The sequence below is a fragment of the Cucumis sativus genome, chromosome 6 (genome assembly GCF_000004075.3).
Source record: "Cucumis sativus cultivar 9930 chromosome 6, Cucumber_9930_V3, whole genome shotgun sequence".
In the NCBI taxonomy this organism is placed as follows: Eukaryota; Viridiplantae; Streptophyta; class Magnoliopsida; order Cucurbitales; family Cucurbitaceae; genus Cucumis; species Cucumis sativus.
In genome coordinates, this window is record NC_026660.2 from 9,899,200 (window position 1) to 9,924,666 (window position 25,467).

At 30.2% G+C, this 25,467-nt stretch overlaps 2 protein-coding genes across 2 annotated transcripts; both read left to right on the forward strand.

Annotated features, from left to right (window-relative positions):
- The first annotated feature begins 2,767 nt into the window (after window positions 1-2,767).
- On the forward strand, window positions 2,768-4,426 carry LOC101221571 (transcription factor JUNGBRUNNEN 1). The gene is made up of 3 exons (XM_004149999.3): window positions 2,768-3,047; window positions 3,276-3,577; window positions 3,672-4,426. The coding sequence occupies exons 1-3, from the start codon at window positions 2,858-2,860 to the stop codon at window positions 4,146-4,148; spliced, it is 969 nt and encodes a 322-aa protein (XP_004150047.1). The 5' UTR covers window positions 2,768-2,857; the 3' UTR covers window positions 4,149-4,426.
- A 15,634-nt stretch (window positions 4,427-20,060) lies between these two features.
- LOC101221797 (transcription factor JUNGBRUNNEN 1) lies at window positions 20,061-22,207 on the forward strand. Its single transcript, XM_011660105.2, has 3 exons — window positions 20,061-20,335; window positions 20,449-20,777; window positions 21,588-22,207. The coding sequence occupies exons 1-3, from the start codon at window positions 20,122-20,124 to the stop codon at window positions 22,053-22,055; spliced, it is 1,011 nt and encodes a 336-aa protein (XP_011658407.2). The 5' UTR covers window positions 20,061-20,121; the 3' UTR covers window positions 22,056-22,207.
- The last annotated feature ends 3,260 nt before the right edge of the window (window positions 22,208-25,467 follow it).

Below are 25,467 nucleotides of genomic sequence, written 5' to 3' on the forward strand. Positions count from 1 at the left end.
TTCAAAGGGTTATTGTCACAATGGATGGATATTATTTTACCCTACAAAATTAGAGGGAAAAAAACTCATAAATCAACGAACAATGAAAATCCTCAAGTCCATTTCTTTTCTTTAATATATATATTTGGCAAAATAATTATGATATCATATTAAAAACAAGTGGCACTAAGAGACTGAGAAAGTTCTTTGGTTTACAAACAAAGTCAGGAACTTTGAAATTTCAAACCACATTTTTTGCTTTTATAGCTCTAATTAATTAATATGGTTTGACCATTTAATATTTCATTACCTTTGTTGGAGATTCGTGTGAATATTGAAATAGTTAAAAATATTTATAAAATAGAGTACAATTTCATCTATATGTGATGTAAACATTTTTATTCATTTTATCATATTTAAAAATACTTTAAATTAGCTTTAATTGATAAAATTATTAAAAATATTTTAGATGATAGTATAGTCTCCAGCAATATCAATCGAGGTATGTTTTGCTATATTTATAAATATTTTTATATATTTTTATCATATTTGAAAATACCTCATAACTCATTTTAAATGTACTGAATGAAACTCATAATTTTTTTAATTTAATTTTTGAGTTTATGTAAAGGAAGAATGACCACAAAATTTGGAGTGGGTGGTCCCTTTGTGAGGACTTTAACAAAGAATCAAATGTTTACATGCCAAGTTTCACATTATATGATCTAACTCAGTAAAGTTTTCTTTTCTTTTATACTCATCTTCTTCAATGAAATGAATTGAAAATATTGGTTACAAAAAAGTCAGAATTTCATTATTAACTTGACCTTTTTATATTCAAATTTTGGTATCTCACAATTTCAATATGGAAAGAGTTCATTGTCTACTAAGATTCCTTAGCTCAAATTTTGGACCTTTAAACTTATCCTACGTATACTTACTTTTTAGAGATAAATAATACACAGTAATATTATTTTTCTCTTCACTAAGTTGTGTTTATATCAATCCAGTTTCATTAGGTAAAACTGAGTTTGATTTAATTAGTGTATAAATGTTTATGGTTGAAATAATTCTCCACTCACTATTGTACTAAATTGCATATTTTATTAAAAGAGTGTGATAGAGAGGGCAAAAGGAAAATTGTTGGACAAATTTATAACTTGTGATCAGAAATAAACAATTAAGAAAATGGGAATTAATAAAATCATTATCAAAGGGTCCTTTATTTATTGTTCTTTATGTTCAATTTTGGTGTTATATTGTAGGGAAAAGTATCTTGGACAGTTGAAGGTGTATAATTTTAAATGGTCCTTTTTCATTTGTATGTATGTTTAAATAACTCTTTTTAAATTATATAATAAATAAATAAATAATTCTCGTTTTCTTCTAAAAATACTTATTCTCTTGACCAAGTATAATTTTAACTATTACTATCATCATCGGTCGGTCTATGGTAATATATACAAAATCATGATATCTTGATAAAAATCTAAGAAATTATGGATTCAATTTAGGACACACCACCCGTGTAAGTTTTAATATTTATGAATTTTTTCATACTTAAATATTATAATGTTCGGCGAGTTATTCAATAAAATTAGCCAATCAAATTTGTACGGCAAGGTGTGCTCATCTAGTATATATTTATTATATCTCTATAAATTAATATAAATTTTCATTTAAAAATTCAACAAATATCAAACATGCATTTTTTCTCTCCAAAATTAATGAAAAAAAGTATGGATGAAATTCGCTTTTTGTTTAAGAAAATATTCATATATTCTTTTCATAGTTAAATTAGTAACTTACGACACATTTCGGTAACAAATGTTGGTGTTATCGGAATGGAAGAACAAAGATAAATACAAAGTAAAAACAGTAAAAAAAAAAATCAATATGTAGTTTACATTAATAGTGTGTTAGTTAGATTCATGGATATAATGAGAGATTAATTTATTATAAGAGAGAAATAGTTCGTCACTAGCGACTTCTCTAAGGTTAGAAATTTTGTATAATATGCTTCTTTTTAAACCCTAAGATTAAAATGATTAAGTAATAGACAAATATAAACTTAACTTATTATTCTCTTTTTTATCAAGCGTGGAATCCAACCGTTATAGTATTTGTTATTATAATTTTGGAGAAAAAATGGTAAGTTTTTATATTGATTTTGAAAAGTTCATTAAAATTTAAAACGGTAATATCACACATCAGTTCCTATTTCTTAAAATGTCAAGTGTAACTTTCTTTTTCTTTTAAAAGAAAACTACATATGAGCAAATTTAGCAATTTTCATATATCCAAAGAAATTTTGGTTTCATAGATAAAAAAGGGGAAGAAAAAAACTTATACGTTAACTTAGAATTTACAAGGACTTAATCTGTTTCACCATAGGAGTTATTAATAATTCAACTACATAACACATTAATATATAGAGAGAGATGAATATTGTTAGAATTAATTAAAAAGTGATATATAATAATCCACATACACAAAACGAAAGATATGGTTAGATGATCAAGACCATGCAAATGCAGACAATTGTATAATGACAAAATTATGGCCTTTTTATATTTTGTGTGTATTATTATTATTCTTTCTTCTTGAATTAAAAAAAGTCCTAAATGGTAAGCTTTAAAGAACAAGTCTTTGAGATTCTTCTTCACATATTTATCTAATCTACCATCCCTTAGCTCTCTCAGTCAATGCCAAAGACTTGACTCTCTCTCCTTTATTTATTATGAATCTTTATCACTATATAAACCTAATACCCAACCTTCTTCTTCTTCCCCACTCACAAATTAATTAATAACCCAAAACTTTTATCTCTCTCTCATACCAAAATCAACTGTTTCATCATCCTCTTCTTCTCTTCATCATGGCTACAACTTCTCCTCCTGATCCTGATATGGATGATTACCAATTCCCACTTCCCGGATTCCGCTTCCATCCCACTGACGAAGAGCTTGTCGATTATTACCTTCGTCGGAAAGTCGACAAGAAGTCGGTTACCCTTGAACTCATCAAACAAATTGATATCTATAGACACAATCCTTGGGATCTTCCATGTAAGTTATACCGGTTTATATATTAACATTTTTAACACTCCTCTCACTTTTAACCCTAAAAAATAACCACGACTGAAGTTGCAAGGGTGAATAACATAGGGAGGCTTTTATAGTTGACTGTGTGCATTTGGTTACTTTTCTCATTCTTGATTAGTTTTTTTAGAGAAAATGCTTTTATGAAAAAAAAAAATGGAACTCTAATGTATTGTGGTTATTGAAAAATTGCAGATGGCGGTGCCGCGACGGGAGAGAAAGAGTGCTACGTGTTCGTGAAAAGAGGAAGAAAGTACAAGAATAGTGTAAGACCTAATAGAGTAACAGGAGCAGGGTTTTGGAAGGCAACTGGTATTGACAAGCCAATCTATTCACAAGAAGGGGAGGGAAATCGTTGCATTGGCCTAAAGAAAACCCTAGATTTTTACAAAGGAAGTGCAGGGAGAGGTGTCAAGACTGAATGGATGATGCATGAATTTCGCCTCCCTCCAATTACTTCTTCCAGTTCCCACTTCTCGAAAACAGAACAAGAAGCGGTAAGAGAAAAAAAAATCGTACAAAAGCTTAGATTGATAGACTAGTAAACATATATTAAATAATGAATTGTTTGTTTTTCTTTTGTCAATACAGGAGATTTGGACATTATGTCGGATATTCAAACGGAACGTTACTTGTAGACGATATAATTGGAAAGAAATTCCAGGGAGCAACCGGCCGGAAATAACGAAAATTACAAAAACATGTAGTAATATTGTGAATCATGATCAATCATCCTACGACGGAGTAGATCAACGAGCAACCTATATAAGTTTTAGCTCGAATTCGTACAACGGATTTGAATTAGAGAAGAAACCATTCTTGGCTAGTGAAGAAAAAAAAGAATGGGAGGAGTTTACAATGAAGAAGAAGATGAAGAGAAATAATAGTGAATTAGCAGCTGAAGTACTATCTGTGTCTCCTCCTTTGTCAGTAAACCAATCTCCAGCTTCATCGGGATTCTCGAATTTTGATGAGAATGGGACTCAATTTTTTGGATCTAGTGATGATTGGGAAGAACTTAGATCCATTGTGGATTTTGGTTTTGATCCTTTTTCAAACAACCTTTGATTTGAGTATTGTTTGTAAATAACACACTAGCACATGTGGTTGTTTCAATAGGAGATTGTTTGGATGTGAATTTGAAAATCTATATATATATACCTCCTAATGAAACTACAAGATATATAATTTTAATTTGGAGGTATTGTTTTTATGGTTTTTCTCTCATACATTCATCCAACAATATAAAATTCTTAGTTACGTTATTGTGGCGGGACGAATTTTGTGTTTTCATTGCTTTTTTTCTTTCTAATGAGAATTTTTGGAGTTGGATAGAGTTGTTTTTACATTATTGTTCTATTAATTGGTGTATTGAAGAGTTTGGTCTTTTGTTGAGGATTATGAGTTAATGAGTTGATTAGTGTTTTTAATATGTTTGATTAAGGATGATATGCCGACCAATTTGGCGGATTAAGGGATATATTGATCAATAATCGAAAATATATATAAATATTTCATATGGTTCAGACAAATTGAGAGAGCTTAAATTTAATTAATTAATGTTTGTGTTTTTAGTGATAGTTTAATTCTACGTACAATACAAAAATCACGGGAAGAACAAAGAAAATTAATTACTTACAATGGAAATAATTAGTACAATAATATAAAAATATCAATTCATCCCAAACTAAAATCCAAAATAGTCTAAGTTCTTGTTTTAATAACTATTCCACTTTTACATTTTTATTTTTGAATTTTTTTTTTACGAATTAAGAATAATAATTTTTATATTATTTATGAAAATATGTGCATTTTTTAAGCTAAATTTTAAAGGACAAAAACAACCCATTACACTAGTATAAATTGTTTGATTTTTCTTCTTGCTTTTGTAGGAAGAAATAACTAGAGACATTTTTTAAAATAGTAAAATAAATTAAAATATTTACAAGACCAAAATTTTGGATTCTATCAATAATAAACATTGATCGATATCTATCACTGTAGCATATTAGTGAGTGATAAAAATTTTAAAATTTTTGCTATAAATTATAAATATTTTGTAAAATTTACTATTTTTTAATATTGTGTCATTCTAAAACTATTTATTTTAATTTTCAAATACTTACTTCAATTTTTTTAAAGAAAAAGAATACTCATGAAATATAGATAATAAAATTTTGATATAAAAAAAAAAAGTAAATAAATGTAAGCAATACTTATTAGCATAATTTTTTAAAATGAAAAAGTTATAAAAGTTATTTCCATTTGTATAAATATTATCTTTAGTTAGATAATCTTTTTTCATAGTGTTGATAGAACACTTAGACATGTGCAATAGAAAATGGATCGATATTTTACTTTAATTGATCCTAGTTAACATGTCATAATCCTAAACTAAATGAATTAGGGTTTAAAAGAGAGATTATCTTTGTAGCTTATGAATTACTCGTCTTCTTCTTGATCACGAACTCGGACCACCACTAGTGTTGACCCGCTGTTCTAATCTGGACATAAAATCAAATTGTAGGATCTGATAGATAAAGATTAGTGAGAGTGAGGTGGAAAGTTTGGAGGATTGTAAAGGATTAGAAATAAATCTTTGGTGAGTATTTTTAAAAGTAAAATTGAAAATTTAACCAAAAGTTTTTTATCCATTTGAAAATGGACCTTTAAATAGACAAAAGTCATGCAAAAGTTGTATATGTAAACTCAAGAAAGCTTAACTCCTCACATTGCATTAATTCTTAGTGGGCTTGGTGTCATCATAATAAACTTCTACTTAACGTACTAATGAGTTAGTCGAATTATTCAAAATGTGCTGTTTTATTTAATTGGTTTGGTGTCATTACCATGAGCATCCACATAACCCACTAATTAAGGGTTGGTGGGATTATCCAACAAAATGTTATTTTTCTACTAACTTTAGTCAAAGTGTAAAATTGTCGTTTGACCATTCAAGTCAAAAGTCAATATTTTGATTTTTTACCATTTTATCCTTCTTCATTAATTACGATTTCACAAGCATAAATTATCATTCATTTTCATGAAATTCAAATCACGTTTGAGTTGAATATAAATCTAGTCAAAGTTTGATTTTTCAAAGTTAAAAGTCAACATTTTTTTACTTTTTTCAACTTTGAACTATTTCCATCATTTATGAGCTTTTGAATATGAATCTGCACTCATATCTTTTATATTTAAACATAAAGTTATATCTCCAAACTGATAATTAACGGTTATATTACATATGTTTGTCAGTTTCTCTCTCCTGGCCTAATTCGAACTATTAGAACTGATTTAACATACTATTCTAAGTTAATTCCATATGAGCTAGTAGGGGAAGCTAATAAATCTATTGATCATAGGCTCCAATGATCCAAGATTAATTAACTGGCTAAACCTTTTTAGACCAAATTAATCGACATTCATTTAACTAACGGGTCATTTTACTAAACCCTCGTAGTTGCAACTCCTCTCACTATAGATATATTTATCTTCATTTGTTATAATCATGACTAGTAAGTTAATTTTTCATAGGTTGTTCGTAACATCGTGTAACGATCTAAACTCTTAAACTAAAATGGGGTCATTACCCAAAAGATAAATAAAAATTGACACTTTCTTGAAAAGAGAAAAACTAAATTCTTGTTAAATTAATATCTAATATTTGTTTGTAAAACATAAAATTGGCAAAATCGGTAAAAATACTAAAAAAAAACCATGTCCGGCAGGTTCTAACAAAATTTTAAAGAAAATAAAGATAAATAAATAATAATAACAAATTAAATCAAATATTTAAAATCAAATTACTAAAAGAGTAATAAAGAAAAGAGAAAGCCGGGAATGAGTCCTCATTTGGTATGTCACGAGCCCTTATTGTTGCTCGTCATCTTGTCAGATCCTCTACCTTTGCCTGAAATATTAAACATAGAAAAATTGTGAGTACATAGAAATATATTCAGTAAGGGACTCATTACTAGTCTCACTATGTGATCTCTTAACTTCTCGTTAGGTGGCACCATAAAGTAATAATAATGCGATCATGTGTCTAATGGAGCACTTAAGCGAGTAATACCATATATAGACGAACACCCCTAATCGTGTGAATGATCTCGTGCGAACACCCCTAGTCGTGTGAGTGATCTATAGGTACACCCTTAATCGTGCCTGTGATCCATAGGTACACCTTTAATCATGCGAGTGATTCTATAGAAACGCCCTTAGTCGTGTGAGTGTCTCATATGGACACAATACAAGTGACCCCAAATTGTGCATGTGATCTGTAGGTACACTCCTAATCATACGAGTGATCTCATAGGAACACTCCTAGTCGTGTGATTGACCTCGTAGGAACACAATACAAGTGGGGTACAAACCTAACAACCAAAGTTAAAAAGACTCCATAGCTCAAAGCATGTAACAATTGTAAAAATTGCATGGAACACCAGACATAATAGTCCATAATCATGCAATCCATAAAACATACATAATCAACATATAAAATCAGCCGACATCTACACAATTCAACTATGAATTTTAGCTACCATCAATGTAGTCTCTTAAATTTTCATTCAAAGGTCCAATAGTAGAATCTCTTACTTGAGAGATTTAGCTAATAAAATATTTCCTAGTTGATAGTCACAACTTCCCAATTGAACAGTTTCTAAACCGTGCGGAAAAAATCAATAACTTATTTAATAAAATTAACAATTGGATATTATCCTAAAACAATTTCCAAATTAACTTACCAAAGTTGAGGTTGAAACCAATTCAACCTTGATTGAAAAAAATTTCACAATTTAATTATTCCAGATTAGTCAATTGAACCTTCAAGGAAAAACTCCAAATTAGATCGTCTAAAATAAATATATTTTCGAGCCAAGAAAAAATTATCATTTGATGGATATATCCAAAATCATCCAAAATCTTACCAAAAGTGGCTCAATAAGGGCAGAAAAATGCAAAAAACTTGGCTGGGCGGCTTGGCTTGGGAAAGAAAAAGACTGCGAGAACATAATAGGAAACAACTTTGCTTGACTTGGAAACAGAGTGGAAACACGAAAGAAGGTCGAAAGGTGGTAACTAGCGCAGATGAAAGCAAGGAAGATCTAAGGATAATCTTATGTGTGAACTCGTTCATAGTTAGCTTAGAACTAAATATTAAGTTACCTAAGTTATCAATAATTAAAATAGTTAGTTTGTATAATAAACGATATTATAGCATAAAAGTGACTATTCATTGTTCAATCTTATGTAATGTCACGTCCTGCTCCAAAATCAACTAACAAAGTTTAAACTTATCTTTAGGAACCATCATGCAGCCGAAATAAAATCAATCAACTTCTCTCAATAACCTTAAGTCCACAATTCGACAATTCACTTTACAAATAACCTTAAAATAAAATTATAACAATAAACTTAAATGTCTTGCATAGCTTTCTCGCACAACAACATGTCTCACCTTTCCTTATTTGGCCTTAACGCCTGATCACCCAAGGAGGGAAAACTTAAAACATAAGTCAAATACTTAATGAAGTGATAATTTTGAAAACCTTTTTGGAGAATATGATAAAAAATGAAATCATTTTCATAAACAGGCTTAACCGCCTCATTTCATTAAATCATAAAACACACATTAGCCTTTTGTTATTCCTTTCGTTAGGAATATGAATCATTCACATGCATAGATTACTGTAATGACATTTTCATCAACAATATCCCTAAAAAAATAACCTGGTTCATTTTCAGCTGCTTTGGCTGCTAAACACAACACACATCTTTTATGCCATTGGTCAACTTCACTTGGTCATGCAAGCTTTTTCTACATTATTGTCATTGTTCATTAAGTGCACATAATTAGCTAGCTTATTAATAGAAATATGACTAATGGTTTACTCTTCATCAAAGCATACAATACAATTAAACATACACGATTCATTTTAGAAATCATTTAGACTTTTCATAAGAAATAGTTCTTCTCATAAACCTTAACATGTAAAGCAATATTACAACATCACGTATAAACTTTACTTTAGCATAAAAGTGTTCTTTAGAAAATCATCAAAACATTTACGTGTAAACAACATGACAAACCACATGCACTTGGAAAGGAAAGCTCAAAAATAATTTAATTTTAAAAAAATCACTCACATATTTAAGTTTTCCTTTTAACTCATAATGCCTTGAAACTCTAATGCTTTCTTCTCACTAAGCTTCTTTCATTTTTCGTAGAAATAACTCTAATGATTTTGTTGCTTAATCCTTCTTCTACCGTCCTTTCTCCCTTATTTATGAAAAAATTACCTTTAGAAAAATGATTTCCATTTTTTATTAGAAAACAAACATGAATTTTGAATTTAAAAAACCAAATGATTTTTAGACATGAATTTCATGTCTCAGTTTAGATTAATAACGCATACCTCTCTATTTTGGTACGCACAATAAATAGTTCGTCAATTTTTCTAGTTTTAAAAAATTCTCGTAGAATTATTTAGAATATATTTGAGATTATTTTTAATTTCTAAGTGCAGGAGGCCTTTGTAAGCACAAATAAACTGTGTTTAAGCCATTTTGCAAGAGCAAAATCAAAAAGGGTTTTCCTTTCTTTTTCTTTTTTTCTTTGAGAAAAAGTCAATTAGGAATTAACACAGGTTACTCAAAAGAAAAAAATATATGTATTTCTTAAAAAATTAGGTGTACTTAAAAGAGAAAAAAGAAATAAAAAGGGAATCTTATCCTGATTAAAAATAACAATTACTTACATCCTTAATTAAAATATATCTTACTTTACAATAATGTTGCACCTAATATAATAATCTTTGCAATTACAAGTAATATTCATTCAAAAAGTTGAAACATTCTAATTTCAGAGATCTAACCCTTAACCCTTCTCTTGTAACTTCAAGTTGGTTGTCTTTATTTGCAAAAATGTAAAAAAGCAAACAACAAAACACACCCCACAACCCCACAATCCCACAATAGGTCCCATATTAATTTAGTAGTAATTGATATAAATACACATTTTTAAAGGAAACAAGTTAAATCTCATTTTGTTCTATTAGTCGAAAGATGGATTAAGACAAAAGAAAAACAAAAATAAAGACATTAGCATGTTTCCTAAAGTAATTAAACCATAGTTTATTGGAGTATGTTTCATGGATTGGAACATATAATTTAGTTCATTTTGGTTTGATTTAAAAAACGTATAAGCCTGCCGTCCAATTACAAAATATAATATTCTAAAATATGCATTTCTATGACTTGGGTCATTATCCAATACATGATCTAATTACATATTCCATACTCTACAAATTGTCTCAACTTAATTAAATATCCACATTTCAATCTTCCTCATTTTGGCTTTATATAATTAACATTATTAATCATAATATATAGACTCCATGATTGGGTAATGCATAAAATGATATTCAAAAACTAAATCCATTGAAACTTTATAGTTATTTTTTTAAAAAAATTCAAGTGAAATTAATTGTATGATTTTATTTAACTTTATTTTTTAATATGTGAGATTTATATTTTGAAGGTAGAAAATTAAATTTATATAAGGAGAGACATCAATTTGTGACTTGACTTATGACCATTAGTATAGCATTGGAATATTTGACCAAAGGGGAAGTCTAGATTTTGATAGACCAACCAAGGTGACTTTCCAATGCCCTTTGGCATAGGCTTCTTTTTCTTTTTATGTAGTTTGACCAAAGCCCCCTCCCTACTTTTTAACTAATTAATTATATCTGGAGAGTTATGCCATATATATAACATCTCTTTCATTTTATCATCTTTCTTTTTCACTCAAAATGTTTCTCACTCATTTGAGTATGACTCAACAAAACATTTATCTACCCGTAAAAATTAAATGTGAAGGAAGAAATCTTTTTCATGTTTTTTAAATATCTCAATCATATTTGTACGTTTTAAAATTTTTTAATACAATAATAATTGCTTAATTACAACCATCCTATCAAATTATTTTTGACTCAACTAATGAAACGCCAAAACAGAATCGATTTTAAAATGAAATTTTGACAAGTTAATTATCAATCTGTGGTTAGAAATGGCATTCCGATCGCGTAATTAGTTGTAAAAAATGCTTCACATTATGCAAATATAAATAAGGTTTTATTTCATTATATTAAAATAAGCTTATCTATATACAATAATTACAAGTTAGAGATCTAACCTTCAACTTCACGGAATTATAAAATCATGTTAATTATTATTAAACTAAGATCAATTATTGAACATTGAATGAAGAAAATAAACATTGGTGTTAGAAAATGTTTATTGTATCTCATTTAAAATACAATTTGCTTTTATTGCACTTTCATCCTCCAAATTATGCACAAGGAGTAAATTATAAAACTCAATGACTAAAACATCCTAGCTTTGGTCTAAATAGAACTCTTTAGTTCGATTTGTTCGATCATGTCATTTTCATTACTAGATCTCGATGTCAAATCCCTCACTTAATTTAATTAGAAACGCTAACCAAATTGTCCTAACCACAAATTAGTGAATTTCAACAGGATGAAACGCATACGTGTTTGAATTATATTAATCGCATTAAGATTAAGAGCATCTTGGGTGAACAATTAACTTTCAAGTGGCTAGCTAATTATTCTATTTGATTTGATACTAAGTTGATTAGATCAATACTCTTTTGATTATTTAGAATCGTAAGCTAACTCAATTCTTTGTTTCAAGCAATCAATGAATCATATCCGTACTTGGAACAAAAATAGACTTAAAGTCACTGAGGAAGATAAAAGATCATGGATCTGGAAAATCGATGCCATTGATAAACTTTAAAGTCAAAATAATCTTACAGATATTGATAGTGCTCGTGGAACAGCTCTCAAAACGAATCTCAATAGAGAAGCTTCAAAGAAGCTCAATATTGGGCTCAAGAATGCAAAAGAATGTGGCTTATTAATGGAGACGAAACACTGCCTTCTTCCACAAAGTGTGTATTGCTAGACAAAGAAGGAATATTATTATTACGAACATTGTCAATGATAATGGGGACATTTGCAATACCAATTAATGAAGCAATTGAAAAAGTGTTTGTTGCGCATTTCAGCAAGGAATAGTTGTAAATTTAGCAATTAAATTTAAATTAATTAAGTATATAGCACAATTTTAAAAAATTTGCAAATATAGCAAAATTTGTCAAATTCTATCAATGATATAAGTCTATCATTGATAGACCATGTTGCAAATATTGGTCTATCACTGATATATCATATGAAGTCTATCCGTGATAGTTTTGCTATATTTGCAATTTTTTAAAAAATATTGCTATATCCTTAATTATTATTACTAAAATAGTCATCCATTGCAATTTCCCTTTCAACAATATTTACACCCACCCCGGGACTAACTTATGGTTCATGGACAACCTTGATTGAAATCCCATCTCAGAAAACTCTAAACCCAAACTATATTCGCCGTTCTTGGAAAGTGAAATCATTTTGACTCTAAACTCCTCTAATAATAACAAAGACCCAAGCCCAATGGCTACACTATGAGACTCGTACCAAATAGAAGGGACGTTATTTTGGTAAATAAGAATTTTTTAGTTAAGAGTTTTTTAGGGGATTTTAAAGAAGCGTTTTAAAGAAAGAAGGTTTATCTCGGAGCTATAGCAGACTGAGATGAAAACATAAGAATTTTAAAGTTTGATCTCGGGTGGTCATGTAGAATCTCGGACAAGCTAGAAAAATAAGTGTAATCTCGGGACAAATCGCGGTGCTTGTTCGATCGAGATTCAAAGAAAAGAGAGAAATATAGAGAGTTCTCGGACAATTTTAATGCTTGTTTGGTCAAGATTGGACGTAGAGAAGTAAGACTATGGAGATCTCGGGCAATCTCGAGAACAAGATTGAAAGTAAAAAGGACAATTTGAAGGATCTCGGGGCTATCTCATTATTATGCAGGTCGAGAATGGAGACACGAAAGGATTTAATTGGTGAACTCGGGGTGATCTCAGGTCGATTTTGGTCGGGATCATTAAAAATTTTAGTGATCGATATGTTGGATTTCAGGTGTAAAGACATGCAAAGACTTAAATTTTGACAAGTAGGAGGTGTAAATTCATAAGTAAGAGGTGAATAGGTAATAAGAGTTTAGGTGTCACAAAATGGTTATGTTTGTATGTGAGTAAACCATTAGCCTTATTCCTATTAATGAGCTAACTATTATGAGATGTGCACATAATAAGTAAAGGTGTTGAGTGAACAACCTAAGCAGCGCGAAATGAACCAGAAAAAATCTCCAAAGGATGTTGGTGAAAGGAATCACAAGTTTAAGCACTAGATGTTGGTGAGGAGAGAATCTCAGGTCTATGCGACTTGATGCTGGTGAAACGAATCCTAGATCTCGATGAGGGAATGATTCATGTTCTTGGTGGAAATGAATAAGTAAAGGCTAATGTGTGATTTATATGTTTTATTGAAATAAGGCATTGAAAGCATGTTTATGAAAATGAAAATGAATTTATGTGATTCCATTGTATTCTCCAAAAGGTTTCTAAAAGCATCACTCACTAAGTTATCGACTTACATTTTAAGGTTTTCCTTCCCCAGGTGATCAGGTGTTGAGACTAGGTTAAGAAAGCAAGGCGAGCAAACAGGGAGTTTTAAAGATTGGAAGCTATTGAGGGCATTAAAGTTTAATTGTTATAGTTGTTGTATTTAACAAACATGTGTATTATATTGATGGATATAATATATGTTAAGTTAATAAAAGAGTTTGGTTGATTTTTTATTTCTACTGCAAGTTAAGGTTTGAATCACTTATTTGGTAAAGTTTAAGTTTAAGGATCAAAGATTTAAGTGAACGTTCTGACATTTCACTTTAGAGACGTTAGGATTGCTCAAGTCACGTTCTGTTTCATATCCAATGGCAAATAAGGACACGTGTAGCACAGGGTGTGACCTACAAAATGGAATTTTTTAAGAAAAGCTAGTGCTCACTCAAAATAGACATATTGGAGATTTTAAAAAAAATCTCCAGCAAAGGTATTATCAATAAAAATATCAATGGAACTTATATTGCTCTTATAGCTAAAAAAGAGAATTGCACTTCTGCATCTAATTTCAGACTGATTAATTTTACCTTGCTTTGTATAAGCTTATAGCTAAAACCATTGCGAAAAGACTTGAGAAGACTCCACCCTATACAATTTTTGAAATTCAAATGACTTTTGTTAAAGGGAGACAAATCACTGATGGTATCCTTATTGCAAACGATGTGGCAAAATCATCCTTTTTTTTTTTTGGAAAAATATATGTGAGGAGATCATAAGAAATTGAGTAATTGAAAATATTTTTATATCTCTAAATGTGACAAATCATCTTTTTTTTTTTTTTTTCAATTCGACTCTTGCAAGTCTTCCCACCTACCAACTTTTTGTTTTCAAATATTCGATTGGCACATATAGATCCATTGAAAAACACTAGCGCAACTTCATTTTGAAAGATTCCAATGAGGAGAAACACATGCATCTCATGAGATGGTCGATGATCACATCTCCTAAGAGAAATGTGCCTTAGGAATTAATAAATGTCGATACAAATTTCTTTCTCTTTTGTAAATGGCTTTACAGGTTCCAATATGAACCACATCCTCTCTAGAAAAGATTTATCTTAGCAAAATACAACTAATCCTACACTGGGAAAATTTCCACATGTGGGAAATACAGTAGCTCGAAAGCTCTCTGAGATCTATCATAAAAGGCTTACGCTGGTATCTTGCTCAAGTGGTTTGGAAAATGAACAATGGTGAACACCTTTCCTTTTGAAAAGGAGCATGGAATGAAAAAAAAAAATTTCTTTTTCCCTATATAGACCAAGATTGTTAGCCCTTTCTAAGATCCAAAGTGGATCTATTAAAGATGCTTGGAGTCAGATTACCTTAGATTTGGATTTTCAGACCTAGAGACCTCTTTGGAATATTGAATGTCAACAATTGAATGATTTTAAAACCGGCTTCCACTACCCAATGTGGAAGCAGAGGATTCTGACTACTGAACCTTGGAATGCTAAACAAATTAAAACTTAAGCAGCATACCAACACAATAATTTTGGATTTAAACATATTTCACTATATAACTTCTAAGAACAAGTTAAGACTAAGTGCTAATGAATATATATAACGCTTAAACCATACGAAAATTAATCATCTTGACTAACTAACCTTAAACTTATATACATGACATGACTTAACCTAAGTACTAACCAAAAGTATAAAAAAACTATCAACAACTTGCATAACAGACTGGTGATAACGAATCTGGCTTATGGATCACAAACTCTTCCTGAAAAGTGAAAATCATTTGAAAAGGGTGAGCTAAATAGCCTAGTGAGGGACGACTTTATAAAACATAATTTTGAAATAATAAGTCTTTAACAATTAACTCTTTGACATAAATGTACATCAAACTTAAACATTTATCTCAAACTTATTCATTCAGTTGCTATACCTCAAAGAATCACCACGATGAAAACTATAAACTAGGCATCGAAGCCCTATCTCATGATACGATATTTACGAGACGAAAACTAGGCATCCCACTATAGCTACAATGAGGTGGAAAACCTACGAACCAAATGAGGGTTGAGATGGGGAAACTAGATATCTGTAGAACCCTCATCTCATTAACTTGTCCTGATGATAGGAAACTAGGCATCTATTGAATACCTTCATCAAAGGAACTTCTGTGCACAGGCAATATTCCCTTAAGGGTTGCTATATATATCTTAGAATATTGTAGGTATAGTCTGAAACATGCTAAAATCATTCTTCATCTTAAATACTATGAAAATTTAACTTAAACATGCTTACTTTTAAATCTCATCAGTAAACTCATTAACAAATGCAAGCTTTGTCAAAACACTACTAGACTCATGCCTTTTGGTGCTTAAAAAAGACTTAAGTTTCTCTAAGATCCAGGGTTTACAATATCTGAATCCAAATTGGTGCTTTTTGTGTAAAGTTCATGCTGAAGACATTGATCACTTATTCATATCTTGCAATACAACAGAAAAATTTGAGAAAAAGTGGATGGTCTCTTAGGCTGGCAAAATAATAATTTGAAAATTGATTCTCCCTTCAATACGATTTCTTCTGTCCTTTATGGCCCACTTGGCTAGAAAGAAATAGCAGATTTTTCAAAGACCAACACAAATTGATCACCAATCTCTGGGAAGACATTTGCGAATTCACAAGTTTCTGAACTAGAATATCAAACCTCTTTGCTAATTATAGTCCAAGCACCATTGCTTTAAATTTATAGGTTTTTGTATAACTTTACTTTATCGGAGCTTATCTTTAGCCCTTCTTTTGTTGTCTCCTTTGATTCGCTACACTTATTCATTTTATCTTTAATGAAATGGAGATGATAAAGGTGCTATAGGGGTGTCCAACTAGTGGAGATGTTCAGATGCACCTGCTGACCTAATTGTATCTTTTTTTAAAAAAAAAAAAACTCAATGCTTTTCTTCTATAAAAATAGATACTATGAAGTATCATGATATTGTATTTCAATTCAAGTGATAAACATACACCTACAAGCGTCCAATAACACGCCTTAATAAAAAATTAAAACACAATCAAATCATTTGTAACATCAAGTTCAAAAGCTCACAACAATGAAATAGGGAAAGAATCCTAACGACCCCCAAGCTAGGAAAAGTGCACCTTAACCTTTCATCCACAATGATGAGAATATGCTCGAAACTAAAATAGACTCTGAAAGAGATCAAAAAATAGAGAGAAAGCTCATGCAGATTTATAGTATCGAAGAGAGCCAACAACTACTCGATGAACTTTAATTTATGAAAAATGATGTGGCTTCGTGGCGATGATGGAAACAGACGCGTAGACACATCTCGGAACCCTATGAAACACTGCAATGTTGTACTCTTTTCACAAATCACTACCATTATGTGTCTTACAACACCGCACATGTGCCATAGTGGGGCACTGCAGTGTTGCAACACATAAGTTAATTAAATTAGCTTCTTTGGCCTCGATTTTGTCCATGTTGATATCGTGTGACTTCTATTTTGTCCAATTAAGCTCCAAATCAACATCAACACTCATTTTTACGTTTGAATTATTTGAAACCTATAAAATAATCCAACAAGATCATAAAATCATGAAACCAACCCGAATTAGACGAAGCTAGATTGCTGATTTGAGTGTTATCAATATTTTCACGTAAAAGAAACATATAATATTGTGTAAGATTTCATGAATTTATATATTTTTAGAACCTATTAAAAAGAATACATTCCACTATAGAAATGCAAAGTGCTGATTTTAAAATTAGAAAAAACAGACAAGGAATCAATAATGTGATATAATTATAATTAAGGTGTAATGGTATAGTGTGGTATATATTTAAAATTATTTTGGAATTAGTTGCAACGTAACTCAAAATAATAATACATTAAAATTGTATATTAATTGAAAAATAGGGAACTCATTTTGTAGAAGGGTCCAGTCAATTCTTAATAAAATTAAAAAATTGATGAAATTTTGGAGCTCTATGTATGACTTTGATAGGTTATATGGTGGGGTGTATATCGTCAAAACTTATCACGTCACTAAAAATTATATTATTGTATGTAACTAAAACTATATAATATAGATTCAAAGCAACTTTAGATGGGGTCTGGTCAATGTATGTTTGGATTATCTTTGACTTGGCAAAATAAATTTTCCTGTGTCATTTAAACAAATTCAATTACTTTATTATATATGGTTATTGATTTGGAAACTATATGGGAAAATAAAAGGTGTTTCCCCCCTTCGATCGCTGTTGAATTTTAGTGATGTAATGCTTTTCTCATCTAAGATTATCCACTCCTTATCAATTAGATTTTAATTCGTAGTTTAATTTGTCTCTAATTTAATTTTATTATTTTCTTCATTCAAAGTTCAAATTTTGTTTGTATTTCAACCTCTTAAGTTCGTCAAAACCACCAAAATAAATAAACTTAACAAAGATTCTGAAAATCTTTTTTGTTTTTTCCTTCAACTTTTACCATAATCTTAGTTTCAATTATTATTATTTTTTATTTTGGCTAATTGGCTTCCTTTAATTTTTTGACCAAAACCTCTAGAAGCTAAATATAACTATTAGCATGCCAGCATTTTAAGGTAGAGTTATATGGTAACTTATGACTGTAACTATGAACCCATTAAATTTGATGTTTTATTTAAATTTAAACTTAATTAGTTTAATTGGTTAAAATATTACACTATGTCTTAATATCAAAAGTTTAAATTTCAACTTACATATTACTGAAAAAGTTGAAGAGAAATAATATTATTGATTGCGGTGAAATATGTTAAGAGTTAAGATATTGGGAAACGAATGATATTTAGTTTAGAAAACAATATAATTATCAAACAAAGTTCATATTTAAGTCAGTTTGCAAGATGTCAAAAATCTGTCTTCCTTACACAAAAGTTGCTATGAAATTTTTTAAAAAAAATGAAAGAGTTTTATCTTCATATTGTTCAAAATTATTAAATAAGTTATTTTATTGTTTAATGATTTGTTTTCAAATATATAGAAAGAATAAGCCAAAGTTGGAGGTGAAGGTGAGTAGTTTCTGGAGGTTTAGTGTGGTGGAGATGGGTTAAAATTTAACTTTTTCAAAGTCAAAGAATTCAGCTTCCTCTTCACAAATAAGTGTGATTTTCCAAGTCAAGGAAAATGAACCCATGATGGAATGGGACCATATGCATTGAAATTTTACACCCAAAATAATTAATAAATTTGTTCCTTTTTTTTTTTTTTAACTTTAAACAATTTAATAACACTAATAACTTTAGTAAATGTATAGGGTCAAGGTGTTCTTGTTGTCATTTTCAAAGCATTTAATTTATACGTTATTAATTGCATCAAAACCTGCTAAAAGGTCTCTACTCTCTTATAAACATTTTTCTTTACTTGGTTTGTTTAATCAAAATTAGGATTGTATTTAATAGATATTGTAAAATGAATATAATAAAATTTCAGTGTCTAATAGGTTATCTATCCATCAATTATGAGATTTCTTTATGGTTAACTTCAAAATGTATATCAACTTTATGTGAACCTTCTCATCCATTTCAGTCGAGGAGTTCATAATGAAACTCGGCTCCAGAAATCGATGCTAGTTAACATCTTCGGTATAATAATAATTACTTTAAAAATTATATATTTAATCATTTTCTTTCAAGGAAGTCAGATATGTAATGAGTCTTCTATGACTAGTACTGATCATCAATAGTGAAAATTAAATTATTAAAAAACAGAAGGAGAAGATTGTAAGAAATGAAATCTGATTAAATATTAACTTATTCAACAATGGTAATCTCAAGCCTCAGGAAAAGTCTGTTTCCAGAAAAAGTGTGAGAAAAAGTCTTGAGAATCATATCGTAAGTAAATTAAATTTAGTACCATCTATTAATCTTAAATTTTTTATCTTAATTACAGTGTTGTAATAATGAAAAAAAAAAAAAGATTTCTATTTTTAGAAGAAATTGGAAACCAAAGTCCTAAACTATTTTTATATAGTATTGTTTAGGATTTGAATATTTGACATGTTGGTTTGAAGTTAATTAAAGATCTAATTCATGTTTTAATTAACCATTTTAACTATGTTGGAACTGATCAGTTTTACATATCTGCTATATGTTTATTCCCCTTTTAAAAAAGTGAAGTCCAAAATGGTGTACTTCTAAAGAACAAGTCCTTCCATTCAACAAAACCATTTTGCCCTTTAAAAAAAAACAACAATAATAACAACAAAGTCTTCCACATTAATAAAACCCTTTCCTCACACACTCTAGAGCAGTCAGAACCACAAAAAGACTTTTGACTTTCAAACATATGTGTATATATATTCAAACACTTCCCCATCCCCCTTAACACTCTATATATATACATAAACCAAAAGAAAACCCTAAACCCCCAAGTTCCCTTTAACCCTCTCCAAACTCCTCTCATTTCCTTCTCTATAATATGACCACCAATCCCTCACAATTCCCTGACATGACTGCAATCGACAACAACGACAACGACGACTCCCAATTCCCTCTTCCAGGGTTTCGCTTCCACCCAACAGACGAAGAGCTAGTCAACTTCTACCTCCGTCGTAAGGTTCACAACAAGCCCCTCCCCATCGAACTCATCAAACAAATCGACATCTACAAATACAGCCCATGGGACCTTCCTCGTACGTTAAAAATCTAGTTAAACTTTTTTATAACTATTTCGTCAGTTTTGTTTTTTTCTTTTTTTTCTTTTTATTATTATTAACATCGGGTTTTCTGTATTATAATAATGCAGATGCGAGTAATAGTGGGACGTTAGGGGAAAAAGAATGGTACTTCTTTTGCAAAAGAGGGAGGAAGTATAAGAATAGTGTGAGGCCAAATAGAGTAACGGGATGTGGATTTTGGAAAGCAACAGGAATTGATAAACCAATTTATAGTAATGATCGTTGTGTTCTTGTTGGGTTGAAGAAGACACTTGTTTATTACCGTGGATCTGCGGGTAGAGGAACTAAAACCGAGTGGATGATGAATGAATTCCGTCTTCCTTCTTCTTCTTCTTCCTCCCCCTACTCCTCGGATCCCTTTCGCAGAAATATTATCAAAAATAACCTCCATGAAGCTGTAAGTAACAAATTTTATATACCAAAAATTTACCCATTTCTTCTAGGGAGAGAAAATGATCTGGAGAAGAGAGCATGTTCAGAATACTATACTCACTAAAAGATGGAGACCAACTAAAAATCATAGTTTAATTTGATCAAATATATATCAGTTGCTTTCTTTTATAATAACTTGAAAGTAGAAGAATGAATAGTAGTTGACCAAAAGAAACATTTTTGTTTTTCATTTTTTTAAAATCCAAATTAAGAAGGGTTGACCAAAGAACAAACATCACTTTTAGTTTTAAAACTTTCAAATTCCAGATAATGTTCTTTAAACTAAAATGAAGGTGAAACCATTTTTTTAGTTTTTTTTTTTTAAAAAAAAAGCCTAGACGTTTTTAAAACATACGCAATAAATCGAACTTTTTCACTAAAAATATTTTTAGATATAGAATTGTGTTGCTCTATTTTTTATTGCGGTGATATTCAATATATTCATAGGCATATATTGATTTAGCTCTTATATTTTAAATTACAATCTAATTTCCTTAATTTAATACTAATCCAAAAAGTATAATATACTATCTAAACTTATCTTGTATCAAAATGTTGAAGTTGAACAAAATTTAGTTTGCCATTAAATAGTTTTGAACTTTTCTTAAGATGAATTTAAGTTTGGTGGGATTTATTTTCCAAAAGCAGCTAATTGAGATTTCATATTTTATGTGGAAGGACTAAAATTTAAATGTTTGACAAACAAGCTAGAAAATTTGACTAAGGGTATGAGACAAACTCAAAACTTAATTATTTTCTTTTTCCTTCTTGGCAGGAAATTTGGACTTTGTGTCGAATTTTCAAAAGAAACATCTCCACTAAAAAGGCTATTAATGCACCAAACTGGAGGGAGGTTCCATCAGCCAAAATTAGCCGAGCAGTAGAGAACATGAACTTTAGGGCAACCAAAAATATCGATATCGATCGATATTCCGATGACAACGAACAAAGTAGCTACATAAGTTTCACCTCTAACAATTCATTTATCAACTTTGATCATATGAACGATGTTCAAAATTTTCATCAGAGTCAGATGTCTCATGACAGCCAAATGATGACAAATTTTTGTAGCTTGACTGATCAGCATTCATCGGCAGATCATAATTCATCGGCAAATGTGTCGCCATCGTCGTCAAGTTTCTCGGATTTTGATGAGGATGCTTCTGATTTGTTTGGTTATGAAAAATGGGAAGAACTCAAATCAATTTTGGAGTGTGATTTTGATTCATTGAATCAGTTTTAAAATGGAGTTTAGTGTTTATAATATGCAAATTTGAGTCAAACATTCAATTTTATCCATTGAAATCATTATCTTTACTTGTAAGAATGAAATCAATTGTGATACTACATTTGAAGTTAATAAACCATATGTAATATAGCTTTCATTATTTTGTACACATTTGTCTATTATGAAAAATTCTTCTAATAATTAGATTTAAAACAATCGATATCTTAGGTTTCGGTGAACTCCTAATATCAAATTCTAAAACGCTCCCAATCAATTTGACACAATCCAAGAGAAATAATTAGATTTGGGTTACCATTTGATCAAAGACCAAAAAGTAAGGAGAAGCACTAAATCCTTATTCCAAGTTCGAACATTCCACACAACTAAGATGATCAAACATATCTATGTACTTGGCATGTAATTTCGAATTGAGAATTGCAAAAGATTGGTAAGGAGTCTCTGTCATCTATACCAGAGAATTTTCATTAATTGAAAACCTCAAAACTATCATAACTGGCATGTTGTATTTTGTTTCCCTACTTTAAACTCAACCTACTGCACTAAAGGGATATAAATGAAGCAATTGGGGCAGGAATGCGTTATAATAGTCTATGATTATAACAGTATATGTGAGTTATTATATATAGTTTGTGTTTAATGAAGCATTTTGGGAGTGAGTTATAATATAGTCTATGGTTATAATAGTATATGTGAGTTATTATAGTCTATGTTTAAGGTGCATAGTATTATAGTTTGGTTTGAGGTGCATAGTATTATAGTTTGACTTATTATAGTCTATGTCTGGGGTGCATAGTATTGTAGTCTAGGTTATTATACTTTGTGTTTTAAGATGCAAAGTATTATAATTATGGGTTATTATAGTCTACATTCAAGGTGCAAAGTATTATAGTTTGGGTTATTATAATATGTGTTTGGGGTGCAAATTATTATAATTTGAGTTTTTTATTACTCTTTTTTGCCAAACATATATGGTACATGAAATACACATTTTTCTTAAATTGATTTTATTAAATTTTGTTAATTAGGATGTTCATGTAATAAATTTAGCGTCTTCCTCCTTAGTCCAATTATGTTTGGGTGCTCTTGAAGAACTTATCATTCTAGCGTATATACATACACAATTTAATAAAACGAGTAACGCGAAGGGGCTAGGATCCAACATAAAAAATTGTACACAGTCAAATTTAGCATTTAGTGAATATCATAACATAAGCATACATGAATTGCCCGTTACTATTGCATACATCTTACAAAACATTAGCAATTAAAAACAAATGAGAAAAAAACCCTATGCGTTTACAATAGTTAAATAACCATAAGAGTTCTACTGATTATGTAACTCTCAATCATTGAACATCTAATGAGCCAATTCATCCCTCCATTGACTCCATTCGTTTGAGGTCTCGATATAATTAATCTTGTCACCCACAGTTGTAGCGCAGGTGGAATCATCTTCATCCAAATCGTTGGGGATTTCATTGTTTTAGTCATCTCCCTGTTTATAAGATTGTGTAGGAGACAACAAAGCCATTATTGCGACATTGGATTTGGACTGGGTAGTATGACTCTCTACGGATTACCCAACAGTCGTTCAACAACCTGAGCGCTCTTTCGATGACATTTCGAGTAGAAGAATGTTTCATATTGAAGAACTCCCTTGCTGTTGTTGGTACATTACCTCCACCATGCCACTCTAAAAGATGATATCTTTCTCCTCTGTATGGAGCCAATAAATCCTCAGCGTTTGGATACCCAACATCACATAGGTAGTAATACATTGTTTAGAACTCGACTATTTCAAAACTCATCCTGCGAATATAAACTATTGCATCTTTAAGGATTTGAGAATCGACTATTGATCTTTCCCACCAACTAAAAAAAACACAACATCGATCGCCTTTCGTATCACAAACACCAAGTACGTTTGTCTCAAACTTTGCCCTTCTATGTCATATACCTTTGACGATCAATTGCAATGACATTTACCTTGATGTATGTGCCATCTAATGCACCTAGACAATTTTGCGGTATAATAAAATTATGATTATTCATACACATATGTAGACACGTGTAACTAACGTCCATACAATTGATACTTACCTCAAACCACTTCCACCACAGATCCATACATGAGTTTGGTACTAGCTGAGGTTTTTCAATAACCTCGTCATGTAAGGCGTAAAATAGCCAACAAGACGAGGTTGAAAAGCCTAGAAATTGTCTCACCAAACCATATGAATTTTCTTTGAATCATCTCTAATTCTTCACGTCATGCGCTAATATATGCAGAAACATGACAGTTATCTCTTTGACATCTATAACTTTCATTTTGACTAATCTATCAGTCATCTTCAGTAAATGACATATAATGGTGAAACATCTTCTATCCATTCCTATACTTTTTGACGAAAACATAAGTCGGATTCATGGATTAGCCGAAAGTACGCTAACTGTCTAATACAATGTCTATTGTCAAAGGATGTATGTTCTATCCTCTCTTGGTCTTTCAGTAATAACTCTAACGTCATAAGTAGCTTACATTGTGAATTTGTAAATACTGTTAGTATCATTACTAGTTACTGTGAATCCATTATGAGGATGAGTACTAGTATTGATGACCTGTTTAATTAGTTTTTCGTCATTCATAACATATCAGAAAAATGTTTTTAGGAGGAAGTTTAATTACTACTACTTCTTGATTTTCATGAAGAACCAAACATCTACTTCCACCAAATATCATATTTAGTAACTGAATTAAAAAACATAAGACAAATTATTAAAAAAGATGGAGTTTATTATTATTATTATTTTGCTTTTCAAGATAAAGATTTTTAAAAAAAGAGTTTTACAAGAAACATAAAATATAATTATTAGGTTGTACAAATTTATTTTTACATTCTTTGATAACGTTTTCTAGATAAAGTATCCTTACTAATAATTTTTTCTAAAATTCGTGTTCTCAATTAATGAACACAGCTGAACTCACTAGTACAAAAGTGGTCTACGACGACAGTTATTTACTGTCGCGAACGGATTTCGCGACAGTTATTTTCAGTCATAGAAGCGGGAGTCATGGAAAGGCCTTCGACGACAGTTTTTGAAAACTGTCGCAATAGGTTATTTTATGACATGAAATAAATGTCGTTAATCAACATTCAACGACATTCAATAACTGTCATAATTTATTTTATGACATTCAATAACTATCATCATTTCTTTATTAACGACAGTTAAATAATTGTCACGAATTCTATTATCGTGACATGTATTAATTGTCATGAATATGTTTTTCGCGACAGTTTTTTTTTGTAAAAATGTCATTGTTTAGTTATTGACGACATTTTTTTCCAGTCAACGATTGTGCAATCGTGACAGTTTTTCGATAACATTAAATGTCATTGTTTTG